This window comes from Sus scrofa, chromosome 15, assembly GCF_054392235.1.
Source record: "Sus scrofa isolate SSC_HxYL_T2T_F1_AM1 chromosome 15, Sscrofa_HxYL_maternal_Yorkshire_Landrace_v2.0, whole genome shotgun sequence".
Taxonomy (NCBI): Eukaryota; Metazoa; Chordata; class Mammalia; order Artiodactyla; family Suidae; genus Sus; species Sus scrofa.
Window position 1 is genome coordinate 145177310 of NC_139397.1, and position 24192 is coordinate 145201501.

Here is a 24192-nt window from a genome sequence, read left to right on the forward strand (position 1 = left end):
CTGCTGCAACCTGTGGCATATATCACAGATGCGGCTCAGATATGCTATTGCTGTGGCTGTGGTGCAGGCCGCAACGGCAGCCCCGATTTAACCTCAAGCCTGGGAACTTGCATATGCCACAGGTGCGGCCTTAAAAAAAATACTTAAAAATTAAAAAAATAGATTGGCCATGGATGTGTGCCAATCAAACTTTATTTACAGACACTAAATTTGAATGTCATCTAATTTCTGTGTCACAAAACATTATTTTAAAAATTTTCAGCCATTTAAAAATGTAAAAATCATTTTTATTTCATAGATTATGTCAAAACAAGCAGGAGACGGACTGGGCTGTTGGGCAGTAATTTGCCAGCTACTGATCCAGAGGGAATGAGATTCTACAGCACTTCAGGAGGTCACTCAAGGCTAAGGTATTCAAGTGAATTGACCGGACAGGACATTTGCTGAATTCTGGAGATGTGAAGAGGGCTAGGTGTTGAGTCAGAAGTTTTGGTTAGACAGAAAAAACCACCTGAATTCTCGTGGTGCCCTGAAGGCAAAGTGCCCACAAAGGGAGGAGGCCAGCATCAAACATACACAACCATACAGACATCGGCCACGTTTCGAAACTGCATAATGAATGGAAAGTCTAAGAGGACGGAGACCTGCAAGGTTCTTAATCAAAAGCCCCTGGGAGGGTCATAACAGCCAAACTGGGATGAGCCAGAGATAAGAGGAATCATAACAGCTATAACTCGGTCAACACAAGTTAAGGCTCTGACTAGAGCAAAGTGATCAGTTTCTGACCTTTTGCATTGAACACAGAACAAGAGGAAACCCTCCCTGGTGGAAAACATTTACTTGGGGTCTCCTCAGTTCATATAATCAATTATCAGACCTGAGGAAGCAGAGGACTATGTGACTAATGATCAAAAGGACAACAGACGCAGACCTACGCCACTTGAGAATTCTGACTCTGTGACTAAGAAATTGAAAAAGTAAGCAAAGGTGGACACAATGGATCAGACTATAAAGTATTTATTTTTAACAGAGTACTAGAATTTATTTGGAAAAATCAAAGAGCTGTCTAGAATTGGAAAACATACTATCTGAAATTTAAAATTCATGGGTGGGTTTAACCAAAGACTGAGGAAGACAGCAGGAAAAATGGTCAACAGCAAGTTCTCAAAAGGCATTAAGAAAAAATTCAGGGAAAAACGAAAACCAGAACAGATCTAGAGGGACATGGTTCCAAGTCTCAACACGTATGCTCTCGATACTCCCAGAAGGAACGGAAGGAGAACATCTCAACAGACAATGAGATGAGAGAAATGATATATGTATGAAGAGATAATGGCCAACAATTTTCCAAAACGATGAAAGACAGCAACTCATAGCTTCAATGGGTCTGTAAAACTTGAGCAATTAAAAGTGAAAAACAAAGTCATATAGACCTAATATATTCAAACTATTAAAAATAAACAATTTGAAAAAGCAAATCTTAAGAGGTGCCAGGGGAAAAAACAGAAACTTAACAGAAACTATGGGAGTTCCCGTCGAGGCTCAGTGGTTAATGAATTCGACTAGGATCCATGAGGTTGCGGGTGTGGTCCCTGGCCACGTTCAGTGGGTTAAGGATCCAATGTTGCTATGAGCTGTGGTGTAGGTTGCAGACGTGGCTCAGATCCTGCGTTGCTGTTGCTGTGGTGTTGCTGTTGCTGTGGTGTAGGCCGGCAGCTGTAGCTCCGATTAGACCCCTAGCCTAGGAACCTCCATATGCTGTGGGTGTGGCCCCAGAAAAGACAAAAAGATAAAAAGACAAAAACAAACAAACAAAAAAAACAGGAACTATGGAAACCACAAGAGGCATTACGAAGTGCTAATACAGGATTTTATACCTGGGGAAAATATATTTAAAAAATTAAGACAGAAGTTCCCGCTCTGCAACAGTGGGTTAAGCCCCTGACTGCAGCAGCTTAAGTCACTGCAGAGGTGCAGGTTGGAACCCTGGCCCAAGATCTTCCATAACATGAAGGCAAATAAATGAAGGATTTCTCAAACAAAAGCAGAAAGAAATCATTACTAGAAGTCATGCACTATATGGAAAGAAAGTCTTCAGGCTGCAGGGAAACCATTCTGAGAGAAGAAAGGACTTGCAGGAAGGAACTCAGAGCACTGAAAGGGTACCCATGTGGGAAAACCTAACGCTCGGATGTTCGACAACAGCTGCCGCGTCACTTTCTAACACATACGTTAAGTAAGACAAAACAGCAGAAGGGATGGCAAGAGTTCAACTGCTCCAAGGTGCTTGCACTGCTTGGAATGTGCTCAGGTATTACAGTACGGTAGGCTATAAATAAGTCAAGGATATGCATTATAATCTCTAGAGTAAATACACACAAAAAGTATACAAGGATCTATAACTAAAAGTTAGCAGAAGGAAAACAAATGACACCATACTGTTGTGGCTGGTGGAAATTCAGGATGGTACAGCTCTAAAAGAGGCTGATTTACAACACCTGCCAAAATGTTGTATGAATTTACCCTTCACACAGCAATCACCCTGGTAGACATCTATCCTAAAAATACCATGGGAAAAATAGGAAAATGTATTTCACTGCAACACAAATAAGACTGGAAATAACCTGAATGTCCAGCAGGGAACTGGCTAAATAAACTCCACATCACACAACACAGCAGTAGGGCAGCTCTACAGAAGGAATGCGGAGTCTCCTCGCCCTTTCTCCCTAGGTGTGTGCGCCGCGCGCGTGCACTGTGTGTGTGTGTGTGTGTGTGTGTGTGTGCGCGCTCGCGTGTGCAGCAGCTATGAATGATGAACACCAAAAAGCAGACTGTTAGAGGCAAGCAAAGTATGTAAGGTTGACTGCTTTTAAGAGAGCCGGTGTGTGTCAAGTAGGTAACATGGATTTGTTTTTGTTTTCTTAAGTAAATAACAAAAGGACAGACCATAAAATTAACAAAGGTTATTTGTGTGGGAGGAGGAAACAAGCTAAAGAGCTACCAAGAGAAGGGAAGACTTTATATACACATTATAGATTTGATTTCAGGAATTATATAAATATCACGTCATAAAAATTACATTTTAAAATCGATCCCTAAAAATTAAAAGCAAAATGGGCCAGACCAACTTGGCAGCATGAATACAAAGAATTATTTCAAATGACTCTAAAATATAAAAATCTGACCACAGGAGTTCCTAGTATCCATGAGGATATGGGTTTGATCCCTGGCCTCGCTCAGTGGGTTAAGGATCCGGCATTGCCATGAGCTGTGGCGTAGGTCACAGATGCAGCTCAGACCTGGCATTGCTGTGGCTGTGGTGTAGGCTGACAGCTGCAGCTCTGACTTAACCCCTGGCCTGGGGAGCTTCCTCAGGCCGCAGGTGTGGCCGAGAAAAGGAAAAAAAAAAAAATTGACCACCAAGTGAGTTATATCCCAGGAACAACAATGACAAAAAAGAGCTGTTACAAAACAAAAACTTCTTCAATATTCGAGCTCCTGCTGTGGCACAGTGGGTTAAGAATCTGGCTGCAGAGGTGCGGGTCCAACCCCTGGTCCGGCACAGCGGGTTAAAGGAGCTGCACTGCCGCGGTGTAGGTCAGAGCTGTGGCTCAGATTCATCCCTTGGCCCAGGATGCTGCAAATGCATCCGTAAAATTAAGAACAAAACAAAACAAAAAGTTCCCAATATTACTACTTTTGGTGTTAAGTGAGAATTTTGTACTGTAGGATAAAGCAAATAGATGACTATGCTCTTACCAATGGGAACTGAAACTTTTGGCATAGGAGAAAGATACAAGATATAATCCCTGTAGCCCTGAATTTGCCTTGGCAGTATGAACTCATGATTTTTATCTTAAGAGATTAAATACAATTATCTCCTAGATTTGCCTTTAATAGAACCTAACAACAATGATAAAGCAAATAGCAAATATGTCTACCGCTCCGACGATGGGCTCTAAATACCATTTCATATAAAGGAAACCAGGACTGAGGCAATGCCTGATTTCAGGTTAGGGGTGGGGAGTGTTGGGTTTGACACATCAGAAAACAAAGATGGTACCAAAAGCTGAGATCACTTCAGAAGCCAGTCCTAAAAGATCAGATGATGACTGGAAAATTTAATCATCAATGAAATGTCTAAAACACATCTTTACCCAACTGACGAGGATTTATTTAAAATAAAAGCTACAGCACTTGGAAGGGATGCAAAAAACAACTGTTTTAAAAATTGGTAAATAAAGGGTAGGAAATATTTTTCCTTTATCAATTATTCTCTCTGGGCAACCAAAGAGAGAGACGTTCTTTACATATTTCAAGTAAATTACTTCTTTTACTTCTAATAAATAAAGACTGATCACTAGACACAGAATGCTTTCATTTGCAGTCCCTGTGATCTTGCTTCAACTTTGTGTGCTCCCTAATGTTAGAAACACAACCGCTTCTGCAGAATCCTTCCTCACCAGAGGAAGAAAATAAGCAAACTAGAATCTGAAAAAGCCTCTAGATGCAACTACCAGTTGTAAGCAATTTACTCATGACATTTGAGACAATGGGAATTTGACATTGATTGAACTACTGGGAGTTCCCGTTGTGGTGCAATGGAAACGAATTCAATAGCACCCATGAGGATACAGTGTTCAATCCCTGGCCTCACTCAATGAGTCAGGGATCCCTTGTTGCCGTGAGCTGTTGGTATAGGTCGCAGACGTGGCTCCGATCTGGCGTTGCTGTGGCTGTGGTGTAGGCTGAAGCTACAGCTCCAATTAGACCCCTAGCCTAGGACCCTCCATATGCTGCAGGTTCGGCCCTAAAAAGACTAATAAGTAAATAGAAAAAAATAAAAAAAAATTTTTAAAATAGTAAGTAACTACTGGTTTTTCAGATATAATAACAGTAATCTGGGAGTTCCCCTTGTGGCTCGGTGGGTTAGGGACCTGATGTCTCTGTGAGGATGTGGGTTCAATCCCTAGCCTCACTCAGTGGATTCAGGATCTGGCGGTACCTGAGCTGCACTGTAGTGTGCAGACACGGATCTGATCCTGCACTGCTGCTGTGGCTGTGGTGTTGGCCGGCAGCTGCAGCTCCAATTTGACCCCTAGCCTGGGACCCTCCATATGCTGCATGTGAGGCCCTAAAGAGCAAAAAAAAAAAAAAAAAAAAGAATCTGGATTCATGTGTGTATGCGTGTTTTAGGGGGCATTACCTTAGACTACATGATGAAATGTTTACAGCCAAAATTATTTAATGTCTGGGATTCATCTGAAACTAATACAAGAGGGATGCTGTTGAGTATAAAGATTACGAGTGGCCAAGAAGCAGGCACTGCTGAAAGTGGGTTGTGGGCAGGATGGTGTATGACCTTCTTCTCTGCTTCTAGTACGCAGTTTCTATTAAGTTCATGTGCAATCATTAAGCCCTACTATGGATTTCCGATGTTTAAAGCACATACTCTTAGGCAGTAGCCCTGCAACAATTTTTCCTTCCAGGCTTCTTCCCAAAAACAAATGAAGTGACAAAATAAATGAAATAAAATTTCTCTTAAACACACACACACACACTCTGACTGATGGCAACGTACAGATCATATTTTGATCCTGATTCAAAGAAAGATTTTAAACGGATTTATGAAAGGACCGGAACGGGTGAACTCTGAACAGATACTCAGGAAAGATTTTCTTAATATAATTGCAATACTGTCTAAAAATGTTTATGTCCTTATTTTCATAGTTACAAATCCAAACATATGCAGAAGGAGTCAGTTAAAAACAATCTTGGGAGAAGAACTGAGGTTACAAAAAGTCACTGTGGACTGACCACTGCTGACGGCTTCATGGAGGTTATCATACTACGAATACTCCCAGCTTCCACGTAGGTTTGATCATTTTCATAATAAAGATCTCGTCATTTCCCCATTTCTAAAATCTTGTTTTCTGAGCTCTGATTAACCTTAGGTTAAACCCCACACTTGCTGCTGGCCCACCAAGGTCTGACATGACCTGCCAAGTGCCTACACTGCTCAGATTTCACCTTCTACTACTTTCCCTCCACTTGCCTCAGGCCCCTCCTGCTGTTTAATGAGAGGACAAATTCATTTCCACCTTTGGCCTGGCACTTCCTCTTTCCCTCTGATCTGTGCATGGCTGGCTTCCTAACTCCATTTTGTTCTGCACAAAACCACCAGGCCTCAGAGAAGGTTTCTCTAACCAGCCTCTGACCACACCAGCAACCTCCTTCCTTGCTCTGCTTTGTTTGCCTTCACTGCACTGACACTGCGTGGGGTCTCCTTTACAATAACTGTCTGGTCCATTGACAGGGTGGACAACAGGGGAGCTCCACATGGGAAACAACTCTGCTCATCCCCCGATTCATGACTCTGATCAATCTCAGGTAATAAATGACACTGAATAAAAATCCATATTCAAGGGGTCTCAAGAACTTAGCAGGAGGGTCTGTTATTTAAGAGCTGACTATCACATCAGGGGAGCAAAGCAAAAGAAAACAAAAACAAAAATAAGTTCTTAAAATCTTGAAGTACAAGCATACACATATGAGCACATGTACACACACTTCATTATTTTAAAGAGTTGTAACATTCGCAAAGCTAATCAAGACTGAAGTCTGCAAATAGCCTACTGATGCAGTGGAAACACTGTGGATGAAGTTATTAAAAATGCTTAAATGTAAATTTTGTTTAAGGAAGCTAAAGAAAATATTCTACATCAGACAAAATTTAACTGAGTTTGTGATTCTGCAAAAGTTATTCTCAGTTACAAACTGAGACTTAAAGAGTCACTCTTGTGTCTACCATATATGATAAGATTTGGTTAAATGAGTCTAGTTACTGGTAATTCTACTGAAGAATCTTTCCCCTCAGGTTCATTTTATAGTTGGCTGCCTAATGGGTCATATCTTATCATTATACCATAAAAAAACTCAAGACACAAATCTATGCAAATCATGCAATCAGATGCTATGACAATCAGTGTAATCCTCTGAGATTCTTTATTCTATAGTTCACAAAAACCAAAGTGAAAAGTCAATTTTGCTGTGAACTGCAGACGGTAGTCTAATGATTCCAATTAAGTAATCAAAAATTAACAGACAGAAGAAAATATTGAAGAGTTGCTGTATTTAAAGCAAGAATGTGGGAGTTCTTGTCGTGGCTCAGCGGAAACAAATCTGACTAGTATCTATGAGGATCTATGAGGATATGGGTTCGATCCCTGGCCTCGCTCAGTGGGTTAAGGACCTGGCGTTGCTATGAGCTGTGGTGTAGGTCTGGCTTCGATCTGGCATTGCTGTGGCTGTGCTGTAGGACGGCGGCTACACCTCCAATTTGACCCCCAGACTGGGAATTTCCATATGCCATGGGTGTGGCCCTAAAAAGAGCGCCCCCTCCAAAAAAAGAAAACTTTCTTATATGAAGAGGTCGACAATAAAAGCGGTTCTCAACTATTAAGTGTTTTGAGGGGAGGACAAATTTAAAAGTATTCACTTACTAGCTCCGCTTCCAATTGTTCTGTGGAAAAGCTGTGACATCCGAGGACCAAGAGGACCAAACAGGTGAGGAGGGAGACCCCTGGCCTCTAAGAGAGCTAAGGAAAAAAGAAGGGCGGGGGGGAGCAGTTGAGTTACCAATACAATTGATCTTGCCTGAACTTTTCAAACAACTGATTCATCTCACCGTAATTGATTTAAACAATGTTCCTTTCCCTTTTGAACTTTAAGAGAAGCTACATGAAACTTTTCAAGACCACTTGTATATACTACTACTGTAATTAGTACAGGTCAACCAAGGCATCTTAAGGTTTCATGGAGATAATAAATATCAGTGCCAGTAGGGACCACGCAAAACCTGAGAAAAATCCATAGTAAATATTAATTTTGAAGAAATTATATGTTAAAGCCCTCCTGCACTATAATCATTCTGACATTATTTCCCAAACAGATATTCATCATGAGAGCATCTAAAAACATACAAAAATTATTTTTACCATCCCGAATGTGAGAAAACTATTCATGAAGGTTCTAGTAAAAAAAAAAAATGATTGCCCTAAGTTTCTCCAGGAGCGTAAAAGCAATCTGAAACTGATTTATACATGTTTCTTCTAAGCCTCCCACTGGGGATCTATGATGCAAATCAACTGTCTGAAGACACCGCCATATACTTGTAAAGAATGTATACCTAACACAAAGCTGGTTTTTAAAAAGCACTTACAACATGATAATACCTGGAATTTATGCATATAGTCTACATTCAATTTGGAATAGCTGATCAAACACAAAAGAACACAGCAAAAACTCATCCTATTAGATGCACTGTTACTAGGTACCAGAGAACAATATATTAAGCTACCCCTTTTTCAGTATCTTCCTAAATTTATTACTAGCTATACATGCAACCACTAAGAAGACAACTTTTAAAATACAAAAATATACAGTATAAGGCTTTTATCTACTTAAACAGTAAAAATGAAGAACCAGAGATATCATCTTCCAATTCAAATCATGCAATCACCACCCAAAAAAAAGCTTTTTTATGGAGTTACCTTGTGGCTCAGAGGGTTAAGGATCTGGCGTCACTGCTGTGGCTCTGGTTACTGCAGCAGTGCAGGTTCAATCCCTGGCCCAGGAACTTCCACAAAAACAGAAAGCTTTTTTTGGAAGTGTGGGCCCTGCTAGATTGTGTTCAAAGGAGCTTATCTAAATTAATTTCAACAAAGAACAGTAGTAACGCATTCCATGAAAATGGTTTCTTATCAATTTGAGAACTATCTTTACCTTGCAATCGTCCCATCTCGGAATCATCTGATTCACTCTCCCCAGAGGTGGTCATGCCCACAGCCCCTGCAACAGAACTAGAAGCTTCAAAGAGGAGAGGGAAAGGTAAGGGTTAGGAGAGGAACATTTAAACTCATTACGTCCAGTTAATCTTAAAAAAGAAAAAGCACAACTTTACAGATAACAGTGAATAAAGACAAATGCGTCTGCCCACAACCCACCCAGCTGTCTTTCTAGACTTCATCGCAGAGCTTTTATTTAAAAAAAAAAAAAAAAAAAAAAAAAAAGATAGCTCAACTAAACAAGCACAAAATACACGTGATGCATTTCGCTTGTGCACGCTTTTCACAATTTCCTCCTATCTTTGAAACTGTTCCTGAATTAAGTTTTATTTGAACTCCTCTACCAAAAGTCCATAAAGACAACACCACTAAAACCATTGTGATATTTAATAGTTGGGCAATTAGTCACAAACATAACAGAAAGCAAAACTGACATTTGGGGGAAATACTCCATGTGGATGTGAGCTGCTTTATTTCATGTGGGCCTGCTTTATTTCTGGGCCACAGTCTTGACACAACCATTAACTGTGTCTTCTTATATTTCAAAAGTGTGCAAAGATTATGCTCTCTTATTTCCAGGACAAAACACTGAAGGTAACACATTACAACTCACCAAAGAGCGCAAAACACTGAAATACAAGAGACAGGGCAACTAACATGCCGAAACGAGTGTAGAATAAAGAGTTCAGGCTCAGAACGATTCTACGACCCAAAATGCTAACCTGACCAATAATTCGGTCCAAGTAAACAGAGGTTGATTCTATCACGAATCTGACCAGGAGATGAAAATATATTCCTGTAAAACCAGCACTTGTACTGTCCCCTCCTCTCTGTGTCTGCTGAGTCCCAAAGCATCTCTGTATGACCATACCACCCACTAGACGTCCAGTCCTGAGCCCTGACGGATAATAACAGAATGCAAGCTAGGAAGAATGTTTTTGTCATTATGGAAAGAGGCACATGGATCATATCTGTGAATTCAAAGAGCTTTTCTGAACAAAGAGTTGCACTAGCCACCAGCACTGTATTCTATAATGCTGCTTGTAAGTGGCATCTATTAAATGCTGCCCATATGGAGCATGCGTGCATGTGTTTCCTCCCAACCACACAAAGAGATATGATAAGCTTTACCAGGTACACGATGAAACCGAGGTTTGGAGGTTTTGAGTGTGCTGGCCCAAAGTCAGGCAACTATCAGTGGCTGTGAGATTTGAACCCAGGCAGTCCGACCTCACAAGCTGTCCTCTTGGGAACTGCACACTATCAGGATCGTAAACATATTCTTCAGTACTAATTTTTAACTCGAGTATAGCTGCTGCTTCACATTTTAGTCACCATGTCGATCAATTCTGCCACTGGGTTCCAACTATGACTGAACTTAGTGAAGCGGCTCTTAAACGTGCTCTGAAACTCTTCCAATAATGTGTAAAGAAAATAGAAAGTTTTGACAAATTACATACATGTGTTTGTTTTAAGGCACACTCTGTAAACCACACATTTAAAAAACAACCCCCCCCTCCGCCCCCCGCCCGGCCAAGTTCACTTAAGGTAAAGGCTGGACTTCTTTAACGTGACCATGTTCACTCCTGACCATGTGTATCTGAGGGGCTACGGGATTTCCTTTAAACCATTCTACAGGGGACTTCCCATCATGGCTCAGCGGCAACGAACGAGACTAGAATCCAAGAGGACTCAGGTTTGATCCCCGGCCTCACTCAGTGGGTTAAGGATCCGGCATTGCTGTGAGCTGTATAGTGCAGGTCGCAGGTTCGGCTTGGATCCTGCATTGCTGTGACTGGGGTGTAGGCCGGCAGCTACAGCTCCCATTTGACCCCCAGCCTGGGAACTTCCATATGCCACAGCTGTGGCCCTTAAAAGGAAACAAACAAAAAGCCTGCTTTCTGTTTACAATCTGACCATGTTCACTTCTTGTGAAATTAAGATTCTCAATGCAAAATATCGGTGTTGGAACATTTGTCCTTACTTCGATTTTCACGTGTGAGGAAGAATACTTGAGTCCCCCATCCTGGTATCTCTAGTATCTGCAAGACTCCGTCAGCAGTATAAAGGGATGCACCGTTCTGTAACCCAAAACTAACCCCCTCAGCTCTTGGCCCTGTGGGGAACACATAACCTTCAACTTCAAGAGCTAACCTTTCTTCCCTGGAGAGCTAGAGGAGTTGCACTCCACGTCACAGTACACTTCAGAGAGACCCAGCAGGGACACCGTTATCATCAAACTTTCCTACGTGTCAGCAACACTGGCGAAGTCAGGGTGTGTAAGTATTCCAAAGACGGAGTACTGCTCTAATAACTACGGCTTTTATAGCTTGCTTTAATAACTCGCAGCTTCTTATCCTCTACACATGAAAAAAGAAATACGCGATGTCACTTATGTCAACGATTTCACTGAAACAGCACGGCAAGAATTGATCTTTAAAAATAAATAATGCAGAAAATGAATATAAAAATAACACTGAAGAGATTAATCTCTTTAAGTTAGTACAAAAACTACTTCAAAATAAATGCTTCAAGTGAAGTGAGTCTCATAACAACTGCGTAAGAGCTGTCTGCGAATGGATACTTGTCAAAAGATGCCCTCCGTTACCCACTGATTTACACTCTACATTATCTTGGAGGGTTTTATTTTTCTCTACATTCCAATTTTACATAGTGAGAAACTAACGCACGTTACACTGAACATAAGGCGAATAGAAACTGAATATAAAGCTAATAAGTAATTTGCCCTTTTCCCCAGAACTGCTTTAGTGAGCTGGCAGAGGAACCCCTGTCGTGTCCACGAGGGATCCAGCCTCGACAATGTAATACCTTCAGTGCTGCTCTAATAACAGCAGCGAACATGCCGCATGCATCTTTTACATCCTCTTGGAGAAGACGCAGATCACACTGTGATTTCAATACGGGAGAACCTTTAGGAGGGCAGCGAGCCTCACGAAGCTAATTCCTTGCAGCTTTTATACCCTTAGGTAAATACACCAGGGAGCAAAATCTTAACAGCACTCCTTCATTCTGGCCTCCAGTTAGACCCATTTGTATTAAACCAACTCGAGTTGCCGAAGGGAGGCAGAACAACTCAGCTGTTGCAAACGTGTACTTCTTTTCTAAGACCTGTATTTGAGAGTCAGGCGTTCTAGTTTGGAACCCTGGCAAGCTTCACCCTCACGCATCTCAGTTTTTTCTCATTTATATAATGAGGATAACAGCGCTCACACCGCAGCCGGCTGTTCTGAATATTAAATGAGAATATATGTAAAATGCTTAATAGAGGGTCTGCCATGGAGTGCACACCCTATAAATGTTCGCTATTAGAATTACCATAATGAGGCTACTTTAACAACAAACTCAGCAGCTCCCTTACAAAGTGCCATCCATGTGGGAATTGCTCCACCTGGAATGAACATTAACACACTGGCAAGTACAGGCTGCGTGAGAACTCAATGAGTTACACATGCAGGGCAAGGCACTTTATTCTTCCAAAATCTACCACTGCACCCTTCGAGAAAACTATTCTAGGAAAAAGGCACCACCAGAAGAGACACTCTACGTTAATCATGAAATTTATCATATAAAACCAGGAGCGATCAGTAGTAAAAACGTTAAGCTGGACAGAAAGCTGAGACAAAAGGTGGAACACATGGGCAGCAGTGGGCAAACCAGATCTTTCCTGGAAGACTAGGACATATGATCAACCACAGGCATTAAAGAAAAAACTGGCACATATTCTAATATTAAACAACCGTACTTGGAAGAACTTTGTTCAAAAGTAAGAATACATATACCTACGCCTAAACCTAGGAGTATTATCCTTATTTAAGGGGCTCATGCCCATATGTTCCCAATGACGAATTATATACTTTTTTGCATCTATTCTTAATATTAGTGAGAAATGTTTATGACAAGCTACATCCCATTGGCCACAATCAACCACTGAAGTATTAGCCTTCAGTGTTGCAGTGGATACGTACTTGAGGGGTGGGGCTGGGTAGGGGTTGGGGGGTTAATATTCACTGTGCTAAGATGCCAAGAATAAACAGTATTCCTAAAATTGCTTAGAATCAAACTGAATAGTATTTTTTTTAGAGATTACATTTTAAATTAAAAGTTACACATATATGAAGCAATTAAAGTCACATCCTTACATTTTTATCATGGATTTAAATTTTTTCAAGCAATCAGTAGGCAACTTTTGTATCTCCTCAAGGTGTAAGAACTTATTAAACAGAGACACTTGATACTTCTGAAAATCCCCTCGAATGTGATTAGCACAAATTTGGATTTGGAAAAAACTTAAATGACAGCAACAAACGAACATAACTAGTCAAAAAAACAGATCTAGAAAGCCAAATGAAAGAGACAAAAGTCTTATGGTGACACCTTAGGATCTGTTTCATTATCTGGTCTACCTACAGAGCAACTGATCTCCAAATAAATCGTGAGATACATAAACGTGTCTTAGGCCTAAGAAGTGCCAGTCTACCTGCCGCTCCTTGGGGCGTCTCGTCTGTCCGTGCAGCTGAAGAATTCACCGTCTCCTGGTTGCCTTCAGGGTCTGCCATCTTCTCCTGTCGACGAGCTTCAGCTGCTCCTCTTTTGCCCAGGCCAGAGCCTCGCCGACTACAACAGAAAATGCCATCACAGGCGGGCAGCACTGCCAGTGACCAGGAGCAATGTCCACCCAGCACAAAGCTCCAATGCATGGAGCACAAAGCTAGTTTCTTCTTTTTACATGAAAATTGCTGCAGAAAATCACTATGGGTAACAACCAAGACTTTGTACACTTAAAATTCTTCCAAGCTATATCACATTCACAATTCAAGCTTTTGTGTGGCTATGAGCTGTTGTCATCCTTCTATAGCAGTGATTTTTAACTTTGCTATACAGCAGAAATTGACACAACATTGCAAATCAACTATACTTCAATAAAAAAAAATTTTTTTTACAAAGAAGTGACTTTTACACACTAAATAGTAACGTGCCTCCCTATGCAGAGACAATTCATTTTAAAAAGATCTCCAATTCCTGCGTGAACAGTGGCTGAGCAGATGGACTTTCAGATTGATACTTGAAAATGGGGGGAAGGCACGGGAAGGGAAGAAAATGGGGAAAAATCCCCGTCGCCTAAATTCCTGATTTCCTAAATCATCAAAGACTTACTAACCTACTAACCTAATAGACAACAGCTCCTCTTTTAAAATAAAGCATTAAATATTCAATATTTATAAATAAATACAGAGAGCTAGAAAGACACTTCAGATTGAGGCAAAGAGTAAGATGTGCGAAAAAGAACTATTAGCCATTTCTCATGAAGCAAGTTATATTTTATCAGTGAATTTTTTTCTATTTTAATAGTAAAATCAGGAAGTAAATGAGGTAGAGACAAGACTTCCCCAAATTATTACAACTTGATATTGTTTAAACAGCAGCTCCTCAAATTACCTTAGGAAGTACGGACAGCCACTACTGAAGAAATGTTTTAAAGTCAAACTACAGTAAAAATCAGATAGTGCCAAGTACAGAAGAAGCAGCAACAGACATAAGTGACATGTAAATGAAGACTATGAGTTAACAGCAAGTTCTAGAAGAGTTTATTACTCCAATTAGTTAAAAAATCCTCCCTAAACAGGGGTTCACTTAGCCAATCTTTCCTTCACAGGAAAAAAAAAAACTCATTCCAAATCCAAACTACCAAACTAGTGGGATTCAAACTAAGTCATTTAACATTTAACTTGCAGCAACCATGTGACTCAGCACAAGGCTAATAAGCACGTGCTGCCCTCCAGGTGAGTTAGCGTCTAAAGAGAGACAAAGATACAGGTGTGACAGGCTAGGCTAGCACTGCATTTGGGAGGAACCTCAATGGATTCAGAAAAGCTTGAGATGAAGAGAGCTGCAGGCAGGCGCCAGACATAGACAGGTCGTGTACAGCCTGGAACTTAACTCCACATGCAGTAAGACTGGTGCTGAGGGCAAGGAAGAAGCCTGCAGAGAGAGGACGCTGGGTCATGGGACTGCTCATACAGCCTAAGATAAGTCTCAACGCCAGGGAATTCAGTTTATACCTCAGATTATAAACCTTAGGTAAACTGGATTCAAAATTTGGTCCCAAATAGGACAAAAGCCCTGAAGAACTAAGAAATTTTCTCAAAAGTCCTCATAAAAATATTGCCAACAAACTTCAAAGACAAATGTACTAATGCCAGGTATTGGGGGGGGGGAGGGCAGGATCAAACCCACGCCACAGCAGTGGCCCAAACCATGGCAATAACAACGCCTCATCCTTAACCCACTGAGCCATCCTGACAGAACTAGAAAACAAGTGGAAAAGTAGAGATTAAAGGGGCAAGAGTCCTTTTCTTATGACTTAGAGGCATCACATCTCCTCACGTGGCTCTTGTACCCACACCTGATTACCTTCGAGAAGAACCAAAATCTTTCTACTGACCAAGTTAGAGCAGGAAAAGGCCAACTAAAATCATTCACCCCATCCCTAGCTGCCGGCACATTTAGTAGAGAGAACAAACTACATATAGAAGGAGCAAACTATAAAGGAGGGAGACATCCCACATGGCTCTATGTAATTAGCAGCACAAGACCAACTGACCAAGCCTGAAAACCTGAGATGAAATTCCAATAAAAAGATTTTCAATTTTAACTTAAGATTCCGAATCAGTTAATAGAAGCGTGTAAAATAATACACTGTATTATATATATATATAAAATACATATATAAGATATATATATGTAGATGAGTTTCGGAAAATGGGCTCCAAAATAGCAACCAGGAGAAATGGGTTAGAGGCGTGAAGAAACACAAAACCTACATTTTTCCTTGAGGATGAGTGTTGTAGCACAAAATGAAAATTAAGTACATCTCTCCCTTTCACCTATTAAACTCAGTAACTGGTGCCAACATTTTTAGAAACTAATTAGGCAATATTACAGCCATTACAACAGGCATCCCTTTTGATCCATTAATCACACTACTGGGAAATTTAGCTACCTTTAAAAATAACCCAAATCTGCATAAGGATGCTCATTAGAGATTTCTTTGGCAGACCAGAACTCTAAAAACGACCAAATGTCCAACTGTTGGCAAAAACTCTGCACAGATAATGTAGCAACAGAGGAAAAGATAGAAGAGAAGAAGTGTTGTCCAAAAAAAGGCATGATTAAAATGTACCAAAAATAAGGTAAATAAATACTGGGGAAGAAGTCACAAAAACAGTAATACTAGAACACATTTCTTTACTCAATATTCAAGTGAACAATTTTTAAAACTCTTCAAATTAAGGGTTCTGATGAACGTGAACACAGATAATGAACTAAACATAAATTGGCAAAGCCCCCATTATTACCTGGCACTAGCACAGGAGCCCGTGGTCTTTTGGCGTGTGCTCCGCCTCAAACTGGGGAGCTCAGCAGGTGGAGATTCACTGCGCTTCTTGGTAGATTTTCTTAAACCTACACGTGTGAAATGCAAAAGTAAAATTTTAATTTTTATTTATTTTATTTTTATTTGTCTTTTTGCCTTTTCCAGGGTCATACACGCGGCACATGGAGGTTCCCAGGCTAGGGGTGGAATCGGAGCCGTAGCCACCGACCTATGCCGGAGCCACAGCAACGCGGGATCTGAGCCGCATCTGTGACTTACACCACAGCTCACAGCAATGCTGGATCCTTAACTCACTGAGCAAGGTCAGGGATCGAACCCGCAACCTCATGGTTCCTAGTCGGATTTGTTAACCACTGCGCCACGACGGGAACTCCCAAAAGTAAAATTTTTCAAAGGGCAGTTATCTTAAATTAAAAACGACAAAACTCTTCAGGTCATCATCCTGGTCCAAAGTCCACAGACTCCTCCCGTGGCCCCTCTAGCAATGTCTGGGTTTCCTGCCCCGGTTTGCTTTCACTGAGCCTGCTCACACGAGCAAATTTCCCGTGGTCCCTGGCATGCCTATTCTGGAGAAATCTCACTCTGGCCCAACCTTGACTCAAGCTATCCTACAACATGAATGACAGCCCCTCTTCTCTCAAAGCACTCCCTTTAAACTTCCTATCACATCTCCACTCCTCCTCTACTCTTCTCCATTAACTAAAGGCCAAGAGGGTTCCTTTTTTTTGGGGGGGGGGGACATTGCACATTTCAGGACTTTACTGTATTCCATTTAACACTGTGTCTCTGCACTGTCCCAGTTCGCTTAGTTTATATGGGGCTGATCAATAAGGCCATGAGAGAAGGAAGTGTTGCTTTCACCACCCCACCTGAGAAACATACGTTTGAACCCAAGGTTATCAGAATGTCTACTTTACAGAATGCTGTATGGGTAGGGAAAGCCAATCATGCACATGTTACATGTTACTGTGGAAGCTAACTTATACCTTCACAGGAATAGCAGATTCTAAAAAGGTAGAGCAACTAAGTCAAGTTTATTGCTATTTTATGAACAACGGGGAAGCCCTCAGAACATCGTCTTCTCAAACATCCTTGCCACCCTATACACTGCACGACTTGACAACATACTGCTGGTGTCTCTACCTAAACAAAGACCTGTTCCAACAGTGAATGTCGCCAAGGTCAACAGAGCATACACATCCTCTCATCAGAACTTGGCCATCACATTAAACAGATGCTGACTTTCCCAGAGACCAATTGTACAAAAGCAATTCTCCAGATCACTTGATTCCTCTCAAATTTTTTTTTCCACTTTATGGCTCTAAAATTGGCAAAGATAAGAAATTCCTTACTGTTGATTTTGTTAAAAACACCACTAAAGGGTCCGGAAAAGAGGAGATAAAAGGGATTCTGGACATCTTCTAGACCTTCTGAACTCCTCATTCGAAAGTTGTTTTCAGTTTGTGGGTGTCAAAGTGGATGAGGGGGGAGGATTGACTCTGGGTAGGAGTCTGGGATGAGCAGGGGCAAACTATTATGCATAGGATGGAAAACACGGTAATACTGCGTAGCACAGGGTCTATACTGTATTCACTATCCTGTGATAAAGCATAATGGGAAATAATATGAAAAATATATATAACTGAGTTACTCTGCTGTACAGCAGAAATGAACACAACAGGGTAAATCAACTTCAATAAAATTTCAAAAACAACAAAAATTTAACACAACAGTGTACATCAACTTTACTTCAATAAAAAAAATAAATTTGAGTTCACTCAACTTGGGATTGCACTTAAACCAAACATAATGAAAGCTGCTAAGTGAAAAGCAAGCTACTGAAAATTTTACACACAAAACAGAAACTGTAAGGACAAAAATCTGTGTTCAGACAGGTGGTACCATTTAGAAATCTAAACCAGAGCTTTGGGGCCTTTTTCCCCACAAAAAAAATAACTTTTGTGAGAGATTATCTACTCTTCAGACTGACATAAAAAGATCAAAGAGTGAAACAAAGTGAGGAAAGAAGACTGGCCTAAGGGTTTCTTATATTTCTGTGTTAAGGGTGATTTTCTACACAGCCTATCATCACAATTATTTGATGTGACCACAAAGCTCTGACATCCTACATTCTGTTTCATCTCTGCGTGTAGATACACCTCCCAGTCACCTGCAAGATAGACACGGCATGTAAACAGATCATGGAGCTAACTTCATATAATCAGCTAATAGTACCATTATTTTTTAATTTTTAAAAAGTTAATTTTTTTTAATATTTCAGAAAATACTAAGTTACACTGATCTTTCCATTTGAATTTATGACTAAGTTGGAATCGACCAAAAAATATACAATGCAGGTGTTCCCCTTCTGGCTCAGTGGGTTAAGACATGGTCCTCACGAGGATGCAGGTTCAATCCCTGGCCTTGCGCAGGGGTTAAGGATTCAGCAGTGTTGCCAGCTGCGATGTAGGTGGCAGATTCCGTGCGGATCTGGTATGGCTGTGGCTGTGGTATAGGCCTGTAGTGGCAACTCCAATTTGACCCCAGGCCAGGAACTTCCATATGCCGCAGGTGGGGCCAAAAAGAAAAAGAAAAACAAAGTACATGGAAGAAGGAAAAAAAAAAAAAAATCAGTGCACATGACACTAAAACTGTAAAAGGAGCTCCTGCTATGGAACAGCGTGTTAAGAACCCAAGTGCAGCAGCATGGGTCACTGCATAAGTGTGGGGTCAATCCCCAGCCCAGTGCAGTGGGCTAAAAGGATCTGGCATTGCCAAAGCGATGGGGTAGGTCACAACTGTGATTCAAATTCAATCCCTGGCTCAAACTTCCATATGTCCCAAGTGTGACCATTTAAATTAAAAAAAAAAAATGCAAAAAACAAATGGTACTTTCACTTATAAAGTACTTTTTAGGAGTTCCCGTCATGGCTCGGTGGTTAACGAACCCGTCTAGTCTCCATGGAGATGTGGGTTCGATCCCTGGCCTTGCCCAATGGGTTAAGGACCCGGTGTTGCCATGAGCTGTGGTGTAGGTCGCAGATGCTGCTCAGATCTGGCTGTGGCTGTGGTGTAGGCTGGCAGGCTGCAGCTCTGATTCGACCCCTAGACTGGGAACCTCCATATGCCACCATGGGTGCAGTCCCAAAAAGACTCCAAAAAAAAAAAAAAAAAAAGATAAAGTACTTTTTAAAACTCTTGTATTGTCACTAATATTACATAATTCATAAAATACTAAAGTGTCTTTACACATACCATGTTGCAGTAATAGACACTGGCACAAATTTTCACATCTGTTCAGTGACATTCAAAATATTCAACTTAACATATTGTGGGCTACTGATTTATTGCTCATTTGTGGTGACAGTATGTTTCGACACTTTCACTACTCATGCCCTCTTTTGGATTTTGGTGTTTGACTCTCTTTTAAATAACTTCATTTAAATGTAATTTCCCTATGATAAAATGTACTCATTTGAAGTGTAGGGGGTTCAATGAGTATGACAAATGTATTCACCCATATAACAAACACCACAATCAAGACAGCATATTTCCGTCACTCCAAAAAGTTCCCTCTTGGCTCTTGAAGTTAACCCCCTCCCCCACACTTCAGGCCCCTGGCAATCACTGCTCTTCTCTTCTGTCGCTAGTGCCCACTTTGGAATTTCAACAAATGGAATCATATACTGTTGTGGAGATGAACTCATGTGATTCCACAAACTGACCCATCCTTTTTTATTGCGAAGTGGTGTTCCTCTATGTGCATGTGCCCCAATCTTTCGATCCATTAATGGTGTTACACTTTAAAACTACTGCCCTAGGTTACAGAGAAGCAGGGCAGAGAAAAGTGAAAACAAGAGGAAACAGAAAAGAAAATATTTATAACTGATGTCGTAATACCATAACGTAAAATGGCTGTTAGGCTAATTAACATAGCTCCAACTAGCCTGATAGAGAGAGAGAGATCCCAAACATTTTGCTGTCCCTGGCTTTACTAACATATATACCTCTATTTATCTAATATACGTGATAGTTTCTAGTGGAGAACAGGTATCACTATTTGCAACGTCATCTGATTCCAGGATGGGAGAGAAAACTACATATATCTTTACACATACACACACATTTACACACATATATATACAGACACACACGCACACACACATACATTTATCTCTGCTCCCAAAACTGAAATAGGAGGATAATTCACATGTGGTGAAGACTGGTAATTACTAACTTCGCATTTCTAAACAAATCAGACCAAACCTTGGAAGAACTATATAAATAACTTTAAAATGTTAAGTTCCTTCGAACTTCCTTACAGAAGAACTACATAAATTCTTCCAATAGTCTCAAACATGTTTAGAAGACAGAAAAGTCCTATATTCTAGGAAAAAGGAAAATTACAGATACAACAAGTTTGCTACACAAAGCACTTCCTAGAAAATGGGGACAGCTTAACCTTCTTCTGACCATTCAACAAACTGAAGATTTAATATCTTCACAATTTTTAGACTGGCTATGGAGATTTTCAAAGGCACTTTCAAATATAAAGTTGTCATAATTCTTATTTTTCAGACACAAAAATATTAACTGACCTGCTTAAAAGTGCATAACCCCACCAACAGCACAACTGTAAGCTATTCTGAAGCAGAACAGAGCTCTACATCTTCAGTACACCTCTGGCAAGGAGTTAAATTTTGCTCTACTGGTTCACTTATAAAAGTTTAAAACTCTCCATAGGACAGAGTACTTCTATAGACCTGAAATGTTTCCTATCATTCGACTGGTCAAATGAGCATTTCAATAAAAAAGGAAACTTGCTAAGTGTACACCTACAACTACTGGACAACCAGTGAAAACACGTGCAAGGGAAACACATCCATCTCTCCCCCAGGCTCAGTAACGCAGCAAAACTGTACCATTTATGTTTATGATGTCACTTTGAGAAACACCAAGAAGACCACTTATCAGATTAATACATTCTTATCCATAAAGACTCTATAATGAAGTCAGGTATGAATCTTGCATCAAAGCTCTTCAACTCATTATAGCTGACCCTTGAACAATGGAGAATCCACTTATATTTGGATATTTTTCAATAAATACTAAAAACTACAATACTACGCAGTCTGTGGTTGGTTGAGGCCCAAGGGTGCAGAGGAACACTGGATAAGGACAGCCAGCTTTAGGGCACATATGGACTAACCCCTCACCGTTCCAGGATCAAATGTATACTGGTATAAGAATACATGCACTTCTTCCTACAACCATATTCCTATAATCTTTATTCCACTGGATAAAAGTGAAACTAGCAGTCAGTATTCTCTTAGAACTCCTAACTGATCTGTCTTCTACAATACAAATACATCTTAACTCTTCTTTTAGGAAAAGCATTCCTAACCAAAAGTTGTTTTACAAGTCTAGGACTTCACCTTTTTTTTTTTTTGGTTAAAGAGTCCTTTTGGGAGTTCCCATTGTGGTTCAGTGGTTAATGAATCCGACTAGGAACCATGAGGTTGCGGGTTCGATCCCTGCCCTTGCTCACTGGGTTAAGGATCTGGTGTTGCTGTGAGCTGTGGTGTTAAGTCACAGACGCGGCTCGGATCCCACGTTGCTATGGCTCTAGCATAGGCCAGTGGCTACAGCTCCAATTAGACCCCTAGCCTGAGAACCTCCATATGCCTCGGGAGCAGCCCTAGAAAAGACAAAAAGACAAAAAAAAAAAAAAGTCTTTTTGCAAAGTGTGACATCTGAAATGTGAAATAATTAAACCTCTTATATATCCAATTGTAAAGTTGGATCTTTTTAAATATAACATTTTAAAAGAATCAACAAATTAAGAGCCTTAGACATTTTACTTTTGGATCCTTACTAATGTAAAAATAGTTAAGATGTTCGTGGTACCTTCTGCTTATGACTGATTTCATCATCTTTTTTTTTCTTTTTTTTTGCTATGAAAAAAAATTTATTTTTATTTTGTAGTTAAAAATTTCCCATAAAAACAAAAACAAAGCTCCAGGCCATGCACAGATGGTTTCACTGGTAGGTTCCTCTAGATAGTTAAGGGAGAAATAACGGCCAGTTCTACACAAACTTCAAGATAACTTCTGCTGCACTCATTCTATGCCAATGACATGATAAAGTCATTAATTCTTCTTCTTGAAATATTAAAAGTATTTCTCATTGTAAGTAGTATAAAATGATTACAGTATTATAAAAAGATTCCACCGTCATTTTCAAGGAGAAATGGGCACTAAATACACGATCTGCCTACTTCACTACAAGTCACCAAAGGTGGAACAATTCCAATCCTGGAAAAGGTATGGTTTTCAACCTCAACTATGTTAAAAGCAAAAATAGATACTGGGTAATACATATTCGCTGCCACGCTTTCACTCTATTTTTAATTCTAACATGATCTGTTATGGGCATGCTAATCTTTGACAATGGTATATACACAAACCAATCCTACTGCAACACTCCTACAATGAAAACACAGCATTCCCCCAATGATAAAGTATTCCAGCAATGCAATAATTAAGTAAGCTTTCCAATTTCCTGAAGATTCCTTCTGATGTATAAGGAATGGGAATAAACACAATGTCAATGTACTCCATATAGTTGTTTGAAAATCAAGCAGAGGAGGGGAGACTGACCTAACACCTTTATTCAGGGAATACTGACTCAACTCAAATATATGAACACTTTTATTTGACAACTTAAGGACAGGCATATGACCCAAGGAAATCAGAGACTTTTTTTACTGGTTGATATATAAATGACTAAACAGTGTTTGGGGGAAGAGGAATGAGGGTGTCATAAGTCACAGGCTTGGGTCTGACAGAGCCATCTTCATTAGAGCTCCTGGATCCAGCCAAGCCTGAAGCTAGCCAATCTCTTGGGATTTACCAGTCATGTGAACTGATTTCCATTTAATCTTAATTGAATATCCATCACAGAACAGTAAATCTTTTTTATTCTGAGTCATTACTGTATTAAAATTTTTAGTCTAGAGTAGCTGTCAACAAACCGCAGCCTATGACCAAATCCTGCCAATAGCTTGTTTTTGCATAGTCCACTAGCTAAGAATAGTTCTTACTTTTTTTTTTTTTCTTTTTACAGCTGTGGCACATGGAAGTTCCTGGGCTAGGGGCTGAATCAGAGCTGCAGCCTTTACCATACCCATGGGCAACAATGGATCCGAGCTGCATGTGCACAGCTTGCACTGCAGCTTGCAGCAGCACCAGATCCTTAACCCACTGAGCGAGGCCAGGGATCAAACCTGAATCCTCACAGACACTACATTTGGATTCGTAACCTGCAGAGCCACAACAGGAACTGCGGTATTTACATTTTTAGAGAGTTATCATAAAAGAAGAATATGTGACAAAGACTACATGTGGTCAGCAGAGCCTAAAATATTTTCTATCTGGCTCTTTTCAGAAAACGTTTACTGGCCTGGACTTAGAGAATAAAAAGAATATTAAGGACTTGCCTAAAGTTTAGGGTTAAAAAAAAAAAGCATGCTCCTTGCCCCCCAAAAACCTCTCCAAAATAAAAACAAAATTACTTTGTTAAAAAAAAAAAGTTTCTCTGACAGAGTTCTCGTCATGGCTCAGTGGTTACCAAATCCAACTAGGAACCACGAGGTTGTGGGTTCGATCCCTGGCCTTGCTCACTGGGTTAAGGATCCGGTGTTGCCATGAGCTGCAGTGTAGGTTGCAGACACGGCTCGGATCCCGTGTTGCTGTGGCTCTGGCGTAGGCCGGCGGCTATAGCTCCAATTCGACCCCTAGCCTGGGAACTTCCATATGCCAAGGGAGCGGCCCAAAAAATGGCAAAAGAGACCAAAAAAAAAGTTTTTCCGAGAGGATGTGGTTCAATCCCTGGCCTCACTCAGTGGATTACAGATCTGGTATTGCTGTGGTG

General features: G+C 40.5%; 1 protein-coding gene across 50 annotated transcripts in view; it reads right to left on the minus strand.

Moving 5' to 3' along the window:
* The window catches only part of TRIP12 (thyroid hormone receptor interactor 12), a 152575-nt gene that overhangs the window by 52919 nt on the left and 75464 nt on the right, over positions 1-24192 (minus strand). For all 50 annotated transcript variants that reach the window (XM_085000617.1, XM_021075098.2, XM_021075097.2 and 47 more), the window contains 4 exons: positions 16223-16328; positions 13345-13481; positions 8785-8868; positions 7503-7598 (listed from right to left, as the gene is read on the minus strand). In XM_085000617.1, the coding sequence (XP_084856743.1) occupies positions 7503-7598; positions 8785-8868; positions 13345-13481; positions 16223-16328 (423 nt within the window). The remainder of the gene's footprint in view (positions 1-7502; positions 7599-8784; positions 8869-13344; positions 13482-16222; positions 16329-24192) is intronic.